Source organism: Typopeltis vanoorti, chromosome 1 (genome assembly GCF_054136105.1).
Source record: "Typopeltis vanoorti isolate ZY-2024b chromosome 1, IOZ_Tvanoo_1.0, whole genome shotgun sequence".
Classification (NCBI taxonomy): Eukaryota; Metazoa; Arthropoda; class Arachnida; order Uropygi; family Thelyphonidae; genus Typopeltis; species Typopeltis vanoorti.
The window spans coordinates 142,550,399-142,569,292 of NC_143549.1; the positions used below are offsets into that span (position 1 = coordinate 142,550,399).

The window sequence follows — 18,894 nt, forward strand, 5'->3', positions numbered from 1 at the left end:
AATAATAGAGATTATACTAGCGTGCGCCGCAGAAGGCTATTCAGATTATGTTCACGATAGTCAACTAAATGATTGCACAAACTTTAGCAAAAGGAAACATAATTACGAGAAAAGAATGTTTATATATATGTTTGTGTGTTAACAAAACGAATTGCAAATAAATGCTCACATCTCAATAAGTATAAAAAGATAACTTTAATTACTATGCATTATAATGATGCAATCTTAAAAGAGAAATATTACTACTATAATTTTCAAAACAAGTAAAATGTTGGCGATTTATTTAGTATGACGTGGTTTTCATTCCGTTTTATGAATATGAAGTGATTTATTTATAAATATATATCATTGCTAACACAGTTACTACTAACTTTGTTACCAGATTATCACAAACGGATAGAGACAGTTCCATTTATGTTTTCATTGGCCGGAACATGCTGATTGTTGCATGCATTCCTTTCTCTACTGTCATGTAACTGACATAATACAGTTTCATGTACAGTAGATTTGATATTTATCGAAGTGGGTTGCATTGCAAAGCGTGATATTTGAAATAGGACTAGCTAACTTAAATTTCTGAAAACTATGGCTAAGAGAGTCTACACAAAGAAAAGAGGAGAGATTCGTAATTACGATGATAATGCAGTTTAAGAATGCAACACACACACACACACACACACACACACACACACACACACACACACACACACACACACACACACACACACACACACACACACACACACACACATCTGATTGATTACACAATTGCCGTGATGTATCGCCTGCAATGGTGGCCGTGACATCGAAGTTGATGTCTAAAACAAGAAATGTGTCATGTGAACGGTGATAAATGTAGCCATCCTCCTGCTTTGCTGCATTCCCTAATTCCATGCTGTGTTGTTCAATAGGGACACACAATGTTTTGCCTTGGAATTCCAATGGTAAACAAATTTCATACCTTAAAGCTCGCAGATACACTTACAGTAATATCTTCTGGTTTTGTTTCATACAATTTACTCGTATATTTTTCCAGATATATATATAAAACAAAAAATCATTTGTCTGCTCTCAACGCCAAACCTCACCCTCAATCTTGTGATCATTAGCAAAATGTTTGCCACTAATGTGCTGTTTCAGTGGGCCAAACAGGCGAAAATTGCCTGGGAGGGGAATCATGGATGTAATGTGGATATTGAAGGAAGTTCCACTGAAGGTCTTGAATTTTCTCCATTTTCTTAATATAGTCTCTCATTGTCATGCAGGAGCAATACTCCTATTTTTAGTAGGCCTGAACGTGTTTGGCGAATTGCATCCCAGAGCTTCACAGAACGACATGGCAGTCATATTTTTCTTCCCCCAGTAGCTTCTATTGCAATCTTAACAGGACGCCCAAAACGTGAGCGGTCCTGCAAAAATTTCTGGATTCAACTGCGAACAGCTGCAACAATATTGAAGTGGCAATAATATAGGATATTTGGATTCTAATGCTTCCCTGTATCATCTCCATCCAAGAAGTAGCCTATTATGGATCTCTATCTGACACACACACACACACACACACACACACACACACACACACACACACACACACACACACACACACACACACACACACACACACACAAACGTTTCTAATTTCGGCTTATCTCTTATATATATATAGTTTGCCAATAAGAAAAAGTGTTCCATATAATGCTACACCCGTTATCATCTACGCAGTTAAGTGTATATAGGCTGTGTCGTCTTCTTAATTTTAAATAGAATTTCTTTGTATATGCCTGCGTGTGTTCAGTGGTCGATTACTCTAATTGTATGATTAAAACCCCGATTTGTTTTCTTGTATAAAACCCTACTTGCCTATTGCAAAGATGTCTACTCGTCCAACTGTAGAATTAGCAGGGGGAAAAAAGATTCTGGCTAAATCTAATCAATGAATTCCTTTCGTTTTATCAATCTTTCATTGTGGAAGTTAAAGTTATTAGATCTCTACACAAGCAATGTCTTGTGTAGAGTATTTTAATAAGCTGGATTTTCAAAGATGTTACACACACCAAAGTGGACAGAGGCTGACATAATACAGTCGTATGAGTAAGTTTCCATATGCTTCGTTTGTTATAAGACATTTGATGCGTTGTTTTATCATTTCTACACTGCCTACCTTACCTTAGCATTTCTACTGCCTACCTCACCAGCTTTTCAGTACCCAGTACCTTAATGTTAACTCAGAAGAAGAAAAATTAAGGAGTATTAAATTGAGTGATCTAGAAGACCAATGAATTAAACTTTCTGTTCTCATTCAAACTGCTGGAGAATTTTCATTCAGTGCATCTTGTATAACATCGCTGAAATGGGATAACTCTTCATTCTCTTGAAAAGCTGCATTTTCTCCGCAACCTTTTTTCTTTTAACGGTACAAAACAGCGGGTTTCATAGATAGATGGAAAATGCACGTCCGCAAAAGAAACACTTCACAGATAACCTTGATCTTTGTACTGTTACCCCATGACAAACGCAGCGAACTCAAAATATTTCAGTTTATTATTTCGTTAAACATATCTTTTTTACGGACTTTGTTTCGATTAAACGCCTATCTGATTTAGTCGATACCTCTTCCGATGTCGTTCGATTCATTTCGTGAGTGAAACGCTCCACTAGCTATCAATGCCTTGTGTGCCATATTGTGATTCTGTATCAATAGGATTTGGTTCAGATATATTTATGTAAATAAACAGAAACTCAATTTTTATACCTGTCTATTGAAAGAATTCACTGGGCTTTCTCTTGCATTGCTGCAGTTGTGCTAGAGTTATTAGATGATTCACTTGCCATGTTGCTCGTGCGTGTGGTCGCTATTCGTTCAGACGGTGCACAGTCTCAAAGTTTATTGGAAAAAGAATAAACGTTGAGAGTTTTGTTGTTTTGTTGTTTAGAGACCAGAATTTTGTAAATGTATTAAATTTATCACCTTAAAAATCAAAAAGAATTTTGTGGACTTTCATTATTCGCTTGTGGACACTCGCAGCCCTTGGATGAAAATCTGGATATGGCAAGCCATTTGTTCTCTAAGAATTTTCTCTGGGCTTGTCGAACTACTGGCAGCGTTTTGTTTCCGTTGAATCACAACCTTGAAACTATAGTCTGAGGTTTAGATATAATGATCGGCAGAGATCAACGGATAAGATGTAAAGTCTTTCACCAACAGTGAAACTTCTCAGTTCGAAAAAAAAATTCAATCACATGCATTGTGATTGCATTTTCAGTGTAGAGTACTTGCGTGGGACTGCTCAGTATACATGGTTTATAAAATATATCTTAACTATTACCATTTCAATTTCATCTATTTCTATATATACATATACACACACACGGCAGTATATCTCCCTTATATTTTCACATACATTGAAAGACTGCAACACTTACCAATACATGTCCGACCATCCGCATGTAATCGCTGACCAGGCAGGCACTCACAAGAATAACTACCATCGTAGTTATTGCATTTATGTTGACACCCGCCGTTGTGATTCTGGCATTCGTCGATATCTACAACAAAAACATCGTTGTTACAAAGAACCCCACTAAAACAAGATATTTATGATACTTGAAAACTTTATATGAAAACACACACACACTTGCAAAGTGATTTCTATTTTAATAACGCAAATGCAGTAATGATATTGTCAGTTTAAATCCTTAGGAAAGAAAACGAATAAGCAGGAAATTGAATCCACATCCTCTTCATCATAAGTGCTCTGAAAGCGACACTTGTAACTTACAAGTTATTTGGATATGGCAACACCACCTTCTTATGAGGCTTAGAAAATACATTAATCTCTGATATAATGGGATCGCCGAAAAATAGTTTCTAAGGAAATGTCAGGCATTTCAGTTTTATTATCGAGCTTGCAGGAAGATGCATCTTTAGATTATGAACTAATGGGCCTAACTGAAATGTGTGAACTGTTGATCTCCACTGTTTCATTTGTGCAGTAACGATTAAGGCTCGAATACTTTCGTTCGTTCCCCACTTGTAGTAATTCCACTCACCCTTTGACTGGTAGGAAACTAAACTGTTCACTAGCAGTTATTAAACAAGGGGCTCATCTTCTTTTTTTTCTCATTTACTTTCTAATTCGTTAATTATAATGAAACGTGAATGCTTCAAGCATATGAAAAGAGTACGAAGCTGTTTTTAAACATGAAACATGAAATCTTTTTTTGTCCAAGGATTTTTTGGTCTATAAAATATGTAAATTAGAAGGAAACTGAAGTGCTTCAATACTGAATGAAATGTTTCTGGCCAAATAAATTTCATACAAAATTTTGTCACAACTTTTTAAATGTTTCTTATAAATTATCATTCCATATTGTAATGAAAAAAAAAAGTCAAACAAAAAAAAAAGAAGAGAAACTAAGGAGGAAAAAATATTCATTTACAAAATCTACAGTCTCGTAACAGTAGCCTGCGTAGTAAATCGCTTGTTATATATGTAGTGACTATATATTCTTATAGTCAATGTGTGTGGCCCGCGGGCGCCATGGTGCCCGCGGGCCACACACACACACACACGAGTCGGACACACGAGATCATCTTTTCAATCAATCGGGCAGGTTGATAGTTAGGGATCTAAAATAGATATTCAATCTGCCTATCAGAATAACACACAACCTTAACCATTCTGCTAATGCTCTTCATTTCCTCTCAACTAGCTCTTCTTCGAAATGCACTCTTAATATTAGTTCTTCTCAGAGCACAATCTCAGTTAAGTTTACGATAGCATCCTTCACTTAACCATTCTCCGTCTTGTGTCTTCCTACATTACAAGGGATGCTCTAAATGGGATGATCTCAGCCATTCCTCCTTCTAGAGTCCAACCGCAGAGTCTGTTATCATGATCTATAACTTTGCTCAGACTGAATAAGAGAAATAATTTTCAATGAAATGAAGGTCTACATCCTTGATATCACTTCAAATTCACGACAATTATCCAAGTTTGAATTTTCAATAAGTGTATCAAAACAGTTCAAGAAAAAAAAATTGAGCATCACTCTCCGTCTAAATTAACACAAAAAACTGCAAAAAAAAAAGAGAAAGGATATCAACAAATGTGAATCTGATTTGTTAGATTGGAAGGGCTAAATACTGCACATTTGCCTGCTATTGAAATGGGTCGAGTCTTTGAGTACAGCGCCAAGCCCATTATGCGCAATTTTTGTTCTTCCATGTTTCCACCGCTCACTCATGCAGTTGGTACATCAGTCAAAGACAAGGCTGATCTACTGGCATTCGTCGATTTCAGTATTTATGTTAATGACGAAGACAAAGTACCTTCACCTATACCTCTACCTAAAACTGTTCACTCCATGTCACCGCTTTGTCTTGCATTTGAAGGAAATCAGAAGAATAGAATTCTGAATAACTCGGACACTACAAGGCATGTGGTACTGACAGCATCTCCCATAATGTCTTCAAAACATGGGCTTTAGAATTAGCTTATCCTAAAACACTCTCATCTAACTATAACAAGAAAATAAACCTACATTCAGCCCATTCGAAAACAAAGTTGACAAAAAACAGTACTGACTTCTTCGCCACCTGGATACTCACCAAATAATTAGTGAGCAGCAATATGGATTCTGCCACTATAAACCCATAAATGATCTTTCAGGAATTTGATAGTGTCTTGCACAAAAAAGGCTTCTCATCAAAGTACCATCATATAGTTTACATTTTACTCTTTGCAAGGGGGTCAACTTCTCCTCTTGTTGCTCACTATATGTCATGGTGGATAATTTCCTCTGCTCAGATTTTCTCATGAATTCAGGAATACCGCGAGGCTCTGTACTTTCATCGACTCTCTTTATTCTATACATAAATTACCTGCACTCACTGAATTCAAATCCTATCCATAGTAGAATACTCTGTTTTCTTTGTTATTTGATAAAGATCGTACTCAATCAATAAGGCGTCAAGATCTTCCATAAACGATACCCTAAATTCTAATCTCCTTGATATTCTTCAGTAGGACGAGGAGAGCATTTTGAACTTCAATGCTGGGCAAAACGGATTCCTGTCAATTTTGATAAACATCTCACGTCATTTTTCCATTACTTCGATAAGACCCAGCATTCAAACACGATCAGATATCTCTCTCCCCCTGGATTGACCTATTTCCAGTCTTCCCTGTCACAAAAAACATCTTACCCGTAGCTTTTGCAGTCGAGCTTTTACTTTTTCACTCAAGGCACCCGTTTTTTACATATACAACTGCAAACAATGTATTAAATTACAAATCTGTCTTTTCCCCCGCCACTCTGGTAGAGCTAATCCAATCCTTCTCTCTCATACATATTCAGTTTTTGTCTTATGCTAATTCTATTCAATGGGTATTTTCGTAGGCAATGTGCTGATGAACTGGTCTTTATCATTCTCCTACTTTCTTCAGGACTGTACGAACATGAGCACCTGCTGGTCAACATCCGTATACCACGCAGATCCAAATTCACAAAATCAACTTTTCTTTTTCCTCTATCTACTACTGTTCTCTAGAACACCTTACGTCACTACGTCTTTCTTAAAGACTCTCAGCGATTCCAAAAACACCTCAATAGATTGTTTCTCTCTTCTTACGCTCTTGATTCCATTAATCACTGACACGGTACAGGTCATGTTACGTTTAGTGTGTGTGTGGATTACATACAAAAATCATGTTATAGAGACTTCCTTTATGAATATGAAATTCACTTTTCCTGGTGCTTTTTAAATTTATAAATGAAATCATTTATCTCCGAAAAAGGTGTATTAATTATCTGCAAATATTGTTCGAATAATTATTTATATCTCAAGAATTATTAAAGCTATGATGTTATTTTTTAACATAGCATCGGGAATAATCATCGCTGTTTCCTGATGCATGTAATTTTCGATTAACTTTAATGAAATAAATACATTGGATCCCATGAACCGATCTTGATGAAATTACTTATACCAATATATTTATTTCATTAAATTTAATAAACCAAAATCGAAAGTTACATGCAGTTGTTACAATCAACAACGGAAGGAAGGCAATTATCACAACAACTTTTCCGATAATAAAGTCTGTGGTAGAATATTTTTATTTCTGAAGAAATAAAAATATCGATCGAACTCTCAACGTATTCAATGAAAGGTTTGCAAATGCGTTACAATTCGAATTAGGAAAAGTAGGAAGTTGCTTTCCAAAGCTCATACGTTTTATGTTTCTTTTTAAAAAGATAAATAGCAAGGAGTATGATACGTACATCAACATCTTCATGGCAGTTGCCTTCTCATGATCGCATCCATTGGCATTCTATTTCCAACCACGTGGACTCATTTCCTAAACTGCTATATTAACTATTCCACTTTAGCATGTACTGCCTTTTGGTGATTTCGACATAACGTCTTTAAAATAAATATATGTAAGTGCTTATTTCAGTAAACAGAGCTAAGTCGAAAGTTTTACTATCTGTACACACACACACACGCAGAGAGAGAGAGAGAGAGAGAGAATCAGATTTTGAGAAAATGTTACACCAAAATGACTGAATGCAACTACAGTGATATTAGATACGATAGATAATAACAAAATTGAAAAAGCAATAATATGAAATAACGTGGACTGAGAAAGGACTATAAACATTACGAAGAGACTATAAACTGTATTTATCTACAAGAATGAAGACAACTGTGCAATATCGAGGATAAGGTGGTATGCCTGGTCAATAGATTGGTAATTGTAAGACATGACTTGTTAGCGGTTACCTACTTGTAACCGCTTTTGCAGGAATCCTTTGTAGACAAGAGTACTTAACTCCAAGTTAACTTTGACTTGATTAAAATTGCATCTTTCTAATCAAACGACGTGAGGAACTGTATTTATTTAGTCATCCCCCTTTTATTTGACATACTGTATTGCATCTCATGAAGTTCATGCGTAAAAATCAATTCATAACAAATTAGTCTTTTATTTTCTAAAATATCGTATTTCAGATTATGTAGGGAAAAAAATAACAAATAAATTCTTGTATAAATCGAACAATCTTACAGATCCTCACATTTTACTTAAATTATTAGTAACATAGCACCAATTTTATGTACAGAAACTATTTGATTTCTTCAATGATTGCGTTCAACACCAGATGGCAGTACATTCTTTAACCTTGAAGTAAGTCTAAAAGATAGTCAGTCGCGTATGTGGGCATCAAATGATAAACATAATTTTATTCATGCATTCTTATTAAATAAATTATATGAACACGATTATAGTTCTGTAATGGGAAAATAGATCAATCAATCAATGAAGATTTTTTCGTAGAACTGCATTCATCCATCTAGATGAATCTCTAAGGAAATCATTCTGATCTTCCACTCCATATAATACCCGATTTCATTAATTATATCACTATTACATACGTAAAGTAAGCGGCCAATCTATTTTTTCACTAAAAACTGTCAACGATCTTCGCCCAGAAAATGCTTAGTCAACGTATACGCCAAACAACAGCAGATCAAAAAGCTGGCGACGGTCTGACTGTAACCGCAGCCAGTATTAACCGTGGAGGAGTCGGTGTTCTTAAGGGAAATGCACAAGAACCATTTTTCTTCAGTTAGATGTGAAAGAATCTGCAAACTGAAGTCTACAGGGAAACGATTTGACTCTAATAGTCACTGCAAACCAGATAGCATCGATTGCATAGACAGCCGGCATCATAAACAAAATAATGAAGTACAAGAAGCATGGGACACTTTATTTTAGTGATAGCGGATGCTCTGCTGTTCACTTCAAAGTAAATTAAAAGAATTTTATATCACGATGTATTTTAATTGACGTTCAAAACAAGTCACAAATCAACTCCATAATGACCCATTTCAGATGAGCGAATGCTCCCTTGAACCTCATGTGTGCGTTCTGCGATTTTACTGTTGTTTGATGGACGGTGGTGTCTTTATCTAGTTGCTATCCTTGTCAGCAATGTCCTATGCCAAGGATGGCAAAATCTGAACTACATTTTTTTGCGATTCCAACATTTATTTCGCTTAATAGCATGAAGTGCTTCAACTTACGAAATCTGTTTCCAAAGGGAACAAAAAAGGCAGCTATATTTATAGATGGAGCTATAATTTAGGGATTTATATAACCTTATTGTTCCATTCATTTATTTAATCTGAAGATCCACTAAGAATGACTATCTACATAGAAGTTATTCATGCTTAGAAAAAATATCTTAGAGGGGGTTTCATTTCTTTTGTACCTGGGCACCATAGGTTTTCTTGAAAACTTATGATACTAATCTGCTTCTAAAAAAAATTACCTTTTTCTAATATATTGTTTTCTAAATAGTGCAGAACACTATTTAGAAAACAATATATTAGAAAAAGGTAATTTTTCGATGTTTTGGTTTATTTATTTATTCTTAATCAGAAGAAATATGCATTTACATAAGAGGATGTACATAATTGCAGGCAAGGTCATGCAAGTATTATGTTGTGTAATGCGTATATCACTCTACGTTTTCCTCACAAGAAAGTATCCCCCCCCCCTCTAATAATAAGACAGTTTTTTAACGTGAAATATTATTTGGTGTTTACAATTATGGATTCCAAAAACTAGTTCTTTCCTCAAATTATCTTTCTCTTTAAAAACATATGATTTTTACAGGTTTATTTACTATGACTTGACTTGAACGAACGAGGAACTAAATCAGTCCGCGCTCAGCCACTAGGCTAACTGCGCGGACTTGAAGTATACTAGCTGAAATAAATATCGGCATCCATCCTTTTAGAATTAAATACCAATGTGTAAATTTCTTCTGTCACACGTGGCCTATCTTGCAGTAAAAGGAGAAAAAATATGCCACTATAGAGTTCGACTGTATATCTGTGCACCGTCAGTGGCACCTACAGACTTTGAAAGAGGTGGTTGTGTTTCCGATTAACCCATTCGCGATGCCTTTACAAAAATAGATTTATCATATTATTATTATAAATTATATTTGATGTTTAAAATTTAAATTTATGAAAATAGTGAACAGTGTTTGTAACAAATCACTGCCATTCAGTTGCAAGATGATGATAACCGATTGAAAGACAAAAAAATCTTTTTAAAGACTGACAAGAATAATTAATAACTAGGGTTAGTTTACTAGTCTGACAGATTCCCATCACCATGTTAAAGTCCATATGGAGCCTACAACCACGTCTCCTTTGCCATTTTGTGAAATTAGCTCTTTTTTGTATTGTAATAACAATTGCATAAACGGTGTTCATCGCATATTAATCTCACCGAGGTATTCATCAGAAGTTTGCAGTTACAAAATATACATAAGCATAAGATTAATTAACATCCTATTAAAGGTATAGTTTCAGAAACCAATGACACTTGGTTGATCATAGGCCTTAAATGCTTATAAAGTACTAATGATATTAACACTCCTAATGCCTTATTACAGTGGTTCTCAAACTGCGGGGCGCGACCCCCAGAGAGGGCGCGAATAGCTTGAAAGGGGAGTGCAGCATACTTTCCTACAGATAAAAATTAAAACTGCCCTAAAACAGTTTTAAAAATAACAACAAATAAGAATACAGAAAGAAAAACTTTTGATGATACAGGTTTTAATTATCATGAATTTCAAAATAACTAATAATTATTTTCTTCACTCGCACTTTTAAAACGCATGTGCCAGAGTCAGTGTTGATAGTTCGGCAGCGGCCGCATCCTCTTCCAGGCAGCACTATACACGAGCAGCTGAAAGCAGCGACTTAATGACATCTCATTGGCGCTTGTTTCAGTGCAATTGTGCTGATTTGTTTACCTATTGAAGTTGACTGGATTATAAACAAATGATCATGAAGCGTTTCCTGAATGGTAATAGAAATGAAGATACCAGTGCCCCTTCAACTAGTGGTGGGAAAGAAGCTACTCGGAGTGTGAAAACAAGAAGGTATGATGAGAACTATTCATCACTAGGCTTCACGAAAACTGTAATCAATGATGAAGAATATCTTCAATGTGTAATCTGTTTAAGTATTTTAGCTGCAGATAGTATGAAACCTAACAAAGAGACATCTCAAAACCAAACATCCTGAGTTTACAAATAAACCAAAAGAGTTTTTTTGTTAGAAAGCTTAGTGGCTTGAAGTCCACCCAACAGAACTTTGCTAAAACTACAAATGTGATCTCCAAGGCCTTTTAGCCTCTTATCAGGTTTCTCATAGAATTGCTAAATGTAAGAAACCACACACAATTGCAGAAACACTGATTTTACCAGCAGCGACTGGCATGGTATCAACAATGTTGGGTGACTCTTCTGCTCAACAATTGAAAAATATTCCCTTCTCTAATGACACAGTTTGTAGAAGAATTTAAGATATTTCTGACGATTTATATCAGCAGTTAATTGAGAAGTTGCGTAACAACTGCTTTGCACTTCAAGTGGACGAGGCGACTGATATTCATAAAGATGCTCATTTGATTGCATACATTCGTTTTTTTTTTTATGAGTGTAATATACGAAAGGAATTGCTTTTCTGTGAGCCTATCTTGAAAACACCAACAGCTGAAAGTCTTTTTGACATGATTAATGCTTTCTTTAATGTAAATGATATATCATGGGATAAGTGCACTGGTATATGTACAGATGGAGCTCGTTCAATATCTGGAGTCAATGCTGGATTACAAGCAAAAATTAAAGCTGTTGCTCCTGAAGCAGTATGGACTCACTGCATGATACATCAGGAGACTCTGGCAGCTAAAGAACTCAGTCCACCTCTTCATGAAGTGTTGCAGACGATTCTGAAAACCGTCAATGTTATCAAGACAAATCCTCTGAAGTCTAGACTTTTTAAAATGCTGTGTGAGGAAATGGATGCCGAACACATTGCTTTGTTGTTTTTAGTGATGCTCGATGGCTTTCAACAGGCAAGGTATTAAAGAGAATGTTTGAGTTGAGACATGAGGTGCTTTGTTTTTTAAATGGGGAAAACCACTCACTGGGAGACAGTTTCAGCAATAAGGATTTTTTATTGAAAATGGCTTACCTCACAGATATATTTGAGAAACTGAATATTCTTAACACTTCACAAGGGAATGAGGCAACTGTACTTTCTTGGAATGACAAAGTTAAGGAATTCATGAGAGAATTATAGCTCTGGAGACACAGTATGGAAAGCGACGTGCTAGACATGTTCCCTACTCTAGTGTCAATGGTACAAGACACTGATAATCCAGTGCTTCCAATGGAGATAAAAAGCTGCCTACTTGATCATCTCCTAATGTTGCAAGTTCATTTTGAAAAAATACTTTTGTGATGATTTTGATGAATTTTATTGGATTAAAAACCCATTCGAAAATGCACTTGGGCCATCATCTCTGAACGTAAATGAGCGAGAACAACTTAGAGTGGCCATTTCTGATATTACACCACGTTTTGATAAACTTTGTTCTCAAAAGCAGGCCCATCCATCACATTAGACTTTGATATTTAAACGATTGATTATTTTTACAGAGAAAAATTAAATACTTGTTAGTTAAATATTGTTTCATTTCAATACATATTTTGGTTAATTGCAAGTGTTAAAACTAATTTTTATTGTAGGCCTATTATTGTGATACTTTAATTATTTTGCGTCAAAAAACTGTTAAATAGTAAGTAGAAAACACAAAATAAACTGAATAAAACGTCAAACTTAGTATGCCTTCTACCTTACTACGTTAGAAAAGTGGACGTAGGTCAAGTCAGAGGCTTACAAAACCTGCGGCTTTGCCTACTTCACTTATCTAACGTTCTTCATGCCATTTTATAAGGCAAATGTCACTTCCTCATCGAGGTGATATATTAGTTCACACAAGACGTGTTACAAAAGTGATTGTATTTATTCCGCTCCTTTTGTGTGGACGCTCAAGTCCTTTGCTTATGTATATTTTCTTTACTGTTTTAAAGATCACCGTTGTAATCATGCAAAGTTTGTAGTAGTTAAGAAAGAATTTTCAGTTACACTAGTCCTATGAAAAAGAAAGTTTAAATTTATGAACACTTTCAGTTTCTTATCTACTTTCACGCTAATTTTTTTTTTTTTTTTTGGTTCTGAAATATTTTGATGTTCAGTTCTTGTCTGATGTTGCTTGTTCCTGGGAATAAAAGTAAAGCCCTTTAATTAAAATCCCTAATGATAAATGTTCTCAAAGGTGTATAATATTACAATGGTTATTATAGAGAGAAGATCTTTTTGTCCCTAAATTATAAAAGTGACTTATACATTATAAATGTTTTGCATTTGTTGGTGGTTACGATTAATGTTCTTAATGGATCCATGAAGAGTATCTCTCCCCACAAAACACCCCAACTGTCTCCGCATGCTGTGATATAAAGGTAGTAAATTTCGGGGATTAATGATGGGATTGTTACACTCAAGAGAGAGAGAGAGAGAGAGAGAGAGAGAATACGCCAAGAATTTCACGTACGCTTCTGAAGAAAGTAATTAACAAACGACACATTCCTTGATCAAAGACGAATCTTCCATTCCTCCAACTCGCTTCCTGTAAAGCAGACCATTCGAATTTAACACGCTCGTGATACATGGTAACGTTCCAAACACATATTGACTTCTTTTCTACGCCAAGAGATACTCATACATCACATAATGGGAAAATGGAGCAGATAAAGTCCTATAAAATTTCTGTGCATTCTCGTATGGTATTATATTCGTGTGTGGAATATAATACCACACTGCGTGACAAATCAATCCCATAGATGCAGTAATAATGTATATGAGTGGCTGTAACAGTACAAAAGTTTTATAGAGTGTTCAACTAATTGCAATGTTTCAAAGATCAAATACTTTTCTTTGGTGGTTGTATGTTCGTATGCAAGGTTGTGCTATAACACATACCAAATTAGTCTCTACGTTTAGCGTTATAATTAAATATCATTAAGATCATCAAGTGAATTTGTAATTCCCAGTGTTGTATAGCCACAAAGAAACTTCAAATATCACAAGATCGATAGAAGAAAAACTTAAGTTGTACTGTAATCAGGAACTGGAGAACTTATTATTATTATTTTAGATTTCTTTTTATCGGATGATTCTCGAATTAATCGATCTTTGTATAAGTAAGTAGGGTTATTAAATAATTAGTTATACGACTACAGTATTTAAAAAAAATAAATATATGAAAATAACATAGATAAAATGATAGTATGAAGGACGGGAGCTAAAAAAAAAAACACTGAATAATGTGAAATAACAAGGCACATAACAATAAAAATGAAGAAGATAAGGGCCAAGGGGGAAACTCACAACGTCATCCTCCACAATTTTCCACAATATTAATATCCCCCCCTTCCCCCCAAAAAAAAATAAAGTAAAAAAAGTGACTACACCCTCTTTCCCATCCCCAACAAATTTTCTGACTAATTTACTGGAACGAGAAGCGAATTAAAAGAAATATAAACAGAAAAGAAAAAAAGAGAAGGTGGAAACTAAAGGAGATAAAGAAAGAATGTGTTGGCTTAGTGGAAAAGAGTTTTTTGTATCACAGACGACACACGTGCTGTTTGATCTAGGGGCGGTCAATGAGTCACCAAGTTTTTTTTTTTTACTTTAATCGCCTCTGTGTACACTTCCTAACTTGGCACCACCATGCGTGCGTGCGTGCATGGGCTGGACACTAATAAATGCTGCTATCACTACCGCATTAGTTGATAGTTGAGTAAACGACCCACGTGGAGTAGCTACTTCCTGCCGCTACAACCATTAGAGCTGTCCTGTGAAGGGATCATTGTCTGACACTTGAGAGAGAAGGAGATTGTGTGCTGTCTTCTTGCTGCCATTAGTCGGCTAAAGTGGCTTTATATTGTTGTCTGTAAGCCGCGGGGAAGGAGGGGCCTCCCGTCTTTCAGTCTTCTTGTAATGTGGTAGCTTGGCTCGTTCACTTAATGCTAGACTTTTCGGGAATCTTCGTCGCGGCCTCGGAATAGCACGCACTCTAAAAATAACGTCGAATGCATCTAAGAAGGTTGCACAACTGACAGTAAGACAGCGACTAAAATCACTCACATGACACTTGCCGAATGCGCGATCTACATTTGCTCACAGAATTAAACGGGGAACTCGTAATTTTGGGAGGGGGGACAACAATCCTGTGTTCATATATATCCTCAAGTAAGTCCGGAAATACTTCGCTCGCAAACTCCTTCCTCCTGCTTGGGTGTTTGTTCCTTCAACGGTGACGTTTCTTTGGTTTCTTAATTTCGTTACATTGACTTAATTTGTGACTTTTATTGTTGGATTATTTCATTGGAGCTGTAAAATAAATTGCAAAATGTCTGGTAAATTAAAATCTATTGATTCGTTTTAACCTAACTGAAAATGAAGAAAAAAAAATCCAATATTCTAAATTGGGAGACTTTATCTAGTCTCTTTCGACTAAAGGTGAGTTAACCGGTCTCATACGTAGGTGGAGAGTAATCCCCCTCCCCCAGTAACGGGTTTTTCATCCCTCAAAATAGGCAAATCGGTCCCGCAAACACACACACACACACACACATACACGGCTACAGTCAGAGGATATAGTGCGGCAAGGAAGGCAACGGGAAACCACCTTGCTCATAATCATCTCCCTACTATGGTAGCATATAACTACCCCCACCACCCGTATAGCTGAGGGAATAGAATAAGGAATTCTAAACTGAAGTAGTATTTCTTCATTTTCTTTATTTCTCAAATATTTCTACGTAGCAATATGTGTTTCACAATACTTCATAGCTTTTAAGCATCGAAGACATTTTCTATTCCCGGTTTTACAGTCATGAACTTTTCTGATAAAATGCAACAGAATGTTTTGTTTCAAGCCCCATTCTTGGATATAAGTTATGACGTAATCTCACAGTGATCGAAAAAAATGTCACTTAGGCATCTTTAAAGGTAAAAACCACAGCCCAAATTTAGTATATAATAAAGTATATATAATTGAGCCTATTTATCTTCTTCTTGTTATTATTCCTACCCTCCTCTTTTACCTTCCGGTGTCGAGGATTTTTCTACATTTAACCACTACTGTATCGAGGATAAGGTGGTTAGCCCTATGCATCCCATGTGTCCTATGTATCTCAATGCTTGTGTTCACGGCCGGTTTGCCTGTTCTGGGGGACAAAAACCCCAGTTTCCGGATGAGAAATCCACCGGCTAACTCACCTTTAGTCGAAAGAGACGAGATAATGGTTCCTCACGTCACTGACGAAAATCGAACCCAGGTCTTTCCGACCAAAGGGCTTCGTCTATACTGACTGAGCTACGGAGGCCCTGAACCTATTTATATTAATGTTTATAGCATAATTATTTTAATTCGGTTTACATGTATCGTGTATTACGAAACCAGAATAGCATATTTATTTTAGTAACATTTTTACTCGCAGGATTAAAAGGTGCAAAGAGTAAAACCTAATAAACCGTCAACTGACTAAATAGAATGATTGGTGTCGCGAGAACGATTAAAAGGCTGTTCATAAGGGGGAGGAGGAGGAAATGATTATACAGTTTAATGTTGAATGTAATTGCCAATCAAAGATGCCCTTTGGCACTTACATGGCTTCATCGAGTGTATCAAAACTGGCTTACGTTTAGGTAGAGTCCCAGGAAAAAGAGGTAGAGTCTCTACCTCTTTTTCCTGGGTATAGTTCCACCAAATGTTCATAAAAATCAGATATTTTGGCCCATTCCTCCGCCAAAATGGCATTGATACCTATAGTTGATTATTTTGACCTTGTCCTCATGCGATGTTGTTCCCAAAAGATCCTAATAGGGTTCGAAATAATACTTTGGGCACCTTCATTTCCTCCAAGCTTCGTCACAATAGCATCTTGGTGTGGTGCATTACCATGTAGTCAGTCAGCTGGATGATTTTCATAGAACAACCGTAGCAATCAAAATATCACTCTGACGTTTGAGGATCATTTTGCCGGCGGCTACAAGAGATTCCGGTTACAAGAACAAGAATCATTAAAACCGTTACATGAAACGATACGCTCTGGTAAAGAACGTTCTCCTGGAGGTTATCATATCCAAACATCGGATGTGAAGAGCGTCTCGTGTTCTGTTTGTATAAAGCAGTCCTTTCATGGTAAGTGAGGCAAACAAGTTCTTCCAGTTGCTGTATATGACCGTCAAACGCAAACGTGTACAGGTATAGAAGTCCTGGAGATCTCCTTGAGAAATTCCATTGGTGCATTTCAGCGCTCTCCTATTCCTTCCCGTCAGTCATTTGATCAATCGAAAGATTTCTTAGGGTTTCTTTTTATCACTATTTACATCTTTTAATAATGCAGTGGGAGGTGAACTGGAAGGTGGTAGTCATGGCGTAGTCACATCGAACCAATTGAATGCTGTTAATGCAGCAGCTCATGATAACACTTTGCTAGAATCGCTAGAAGTCGATTCGCTTTGTCGTGAACTATGCTCGATTTAGATTCGACAAGCACAGTCATTTAGCGTTCATTTCTTACCTTACTATAACTTGCTATGCCATATTGTCACCAATACGTACTCGAGTTGCAATTTATAATATATATAATCACACAGAAGTTGAAGGACCTTTCTCTTCCCAGACCTGATGTTTACCTCCTCTAAACCCACCGACCGGAGAACACAGGTGATTGACATAATAATAATCGTGACTCACAAGACTTTACTGCTGCGGCCTAATACTGTATAATATGAAGCAACTAGCCTTGGCATGGATATTTTTCACATTTGGAAGAAACCTGTTGCTTTCTAGCAGGGCAGATATTGTTCGATAACCTGGAGCTGGAGAATGAAATCAGGTTTTCCAGCAATGCTCGTGTTTTTACAGACATATGACATTGAAGAAATTATGGCAGCTTCTTCAATACAGAAGAGCAGCACTGATGAAAATACCTATGGAAAAGACGTAAGAAAGAAAGAAAGTGAATATTCTTAGAAAGTGATGAAGTGTGTGTCTTTAAGGGGGGGGGCGCTTTAACGAGATAGCAAGGCGTCTTGAGGAGATTTCAGATGCGTGACCCCAATTGCAGGGAGAGCATTTTCCAAGGGATGGTTTGGAATTTGCGTAGGATTATTAGCTATACAGGTGAAAAGTAATGCCTCAAGCAGAATGCTACTGTTTGTTTGACGAGGATATAGAAGTAATGTCTGCGAAAACTAGGAGTCGCCACAAGAAGAGAAATGTTAATTAGCTTAGAGATGTGAGTACTGTCGAACATAAACATAAGTCTGGTGAGATCTTCCTTGCGAGGAATATGATAGAATTTTGTTTGGATGTAATTTAAGGTCACAATGTTATCTTTATCCCAATGGAGAGAGCAATGAGACATTCTTTAAGCACTGTTGCTTGAAGATTCTAAGCTGGAAATTTGGACTACACTATCATTAGACAAACTAGCGATGGAATTTGAGGTTAGTGAAAGAAGATTATTTATATATAGCAGAAGAAGAGGGTAGGAGAAAATACAGAGCCCCGAGGTCTTCTGATACCGGTGTGGAAACCAAAAGAAAGGAATCCATCCTATTATAAAACGACTAGAGAAGTAACTGGTGACCGATTTTCTAAAGGCAGACACCGAAAGATGATATAGATGTATGGAAGGACAAATATGGAAAAATCCACACCGTACCATTCTGGCATTGAAGCCAAATCCGATAATATAAGGATAAACCACCCTATTTATATATAATATAAATAGGGTGGTTTATCCTTATTCCCAATGCCTCCTATGTATGTATGTATGCTGGGCGAAACGAAATTCATTCCACAAAACAGGCAATCCGGTTTTGTGGAATGAAAAACCCGACTGAGCTATGAAGGCTTTAAGCAGTACTTTACAAATTTGAAG

The 18,894-nt window shown here is 36.3% G+C and overlaps 1 protein-coding gene across 2 annotated transcripts in view; it reads right to left on the reverse strand.

Annotated features, from left to right (window-relative positions):
• The window catches only part of LOC150110494 (uncharacterized), a 317,332-nt gene that overhangs the window by 209,745 nt on the left and 88,693 nt on the right, over positions 1–18,894 (reverse strand). For both annotated transcript variants that reach the window (XM_090399521.1, XM_090399529.1), the window contains one exon: positions 3,424–3,546. In XM_090399521.1, coding sequence (XP_090255647.1) covers positions 3,424–3,546 — 123 coding nt within the window. The remainder of the gene's footprint in view (positions 1–3,423; positions 3,547–18,894) is intronic.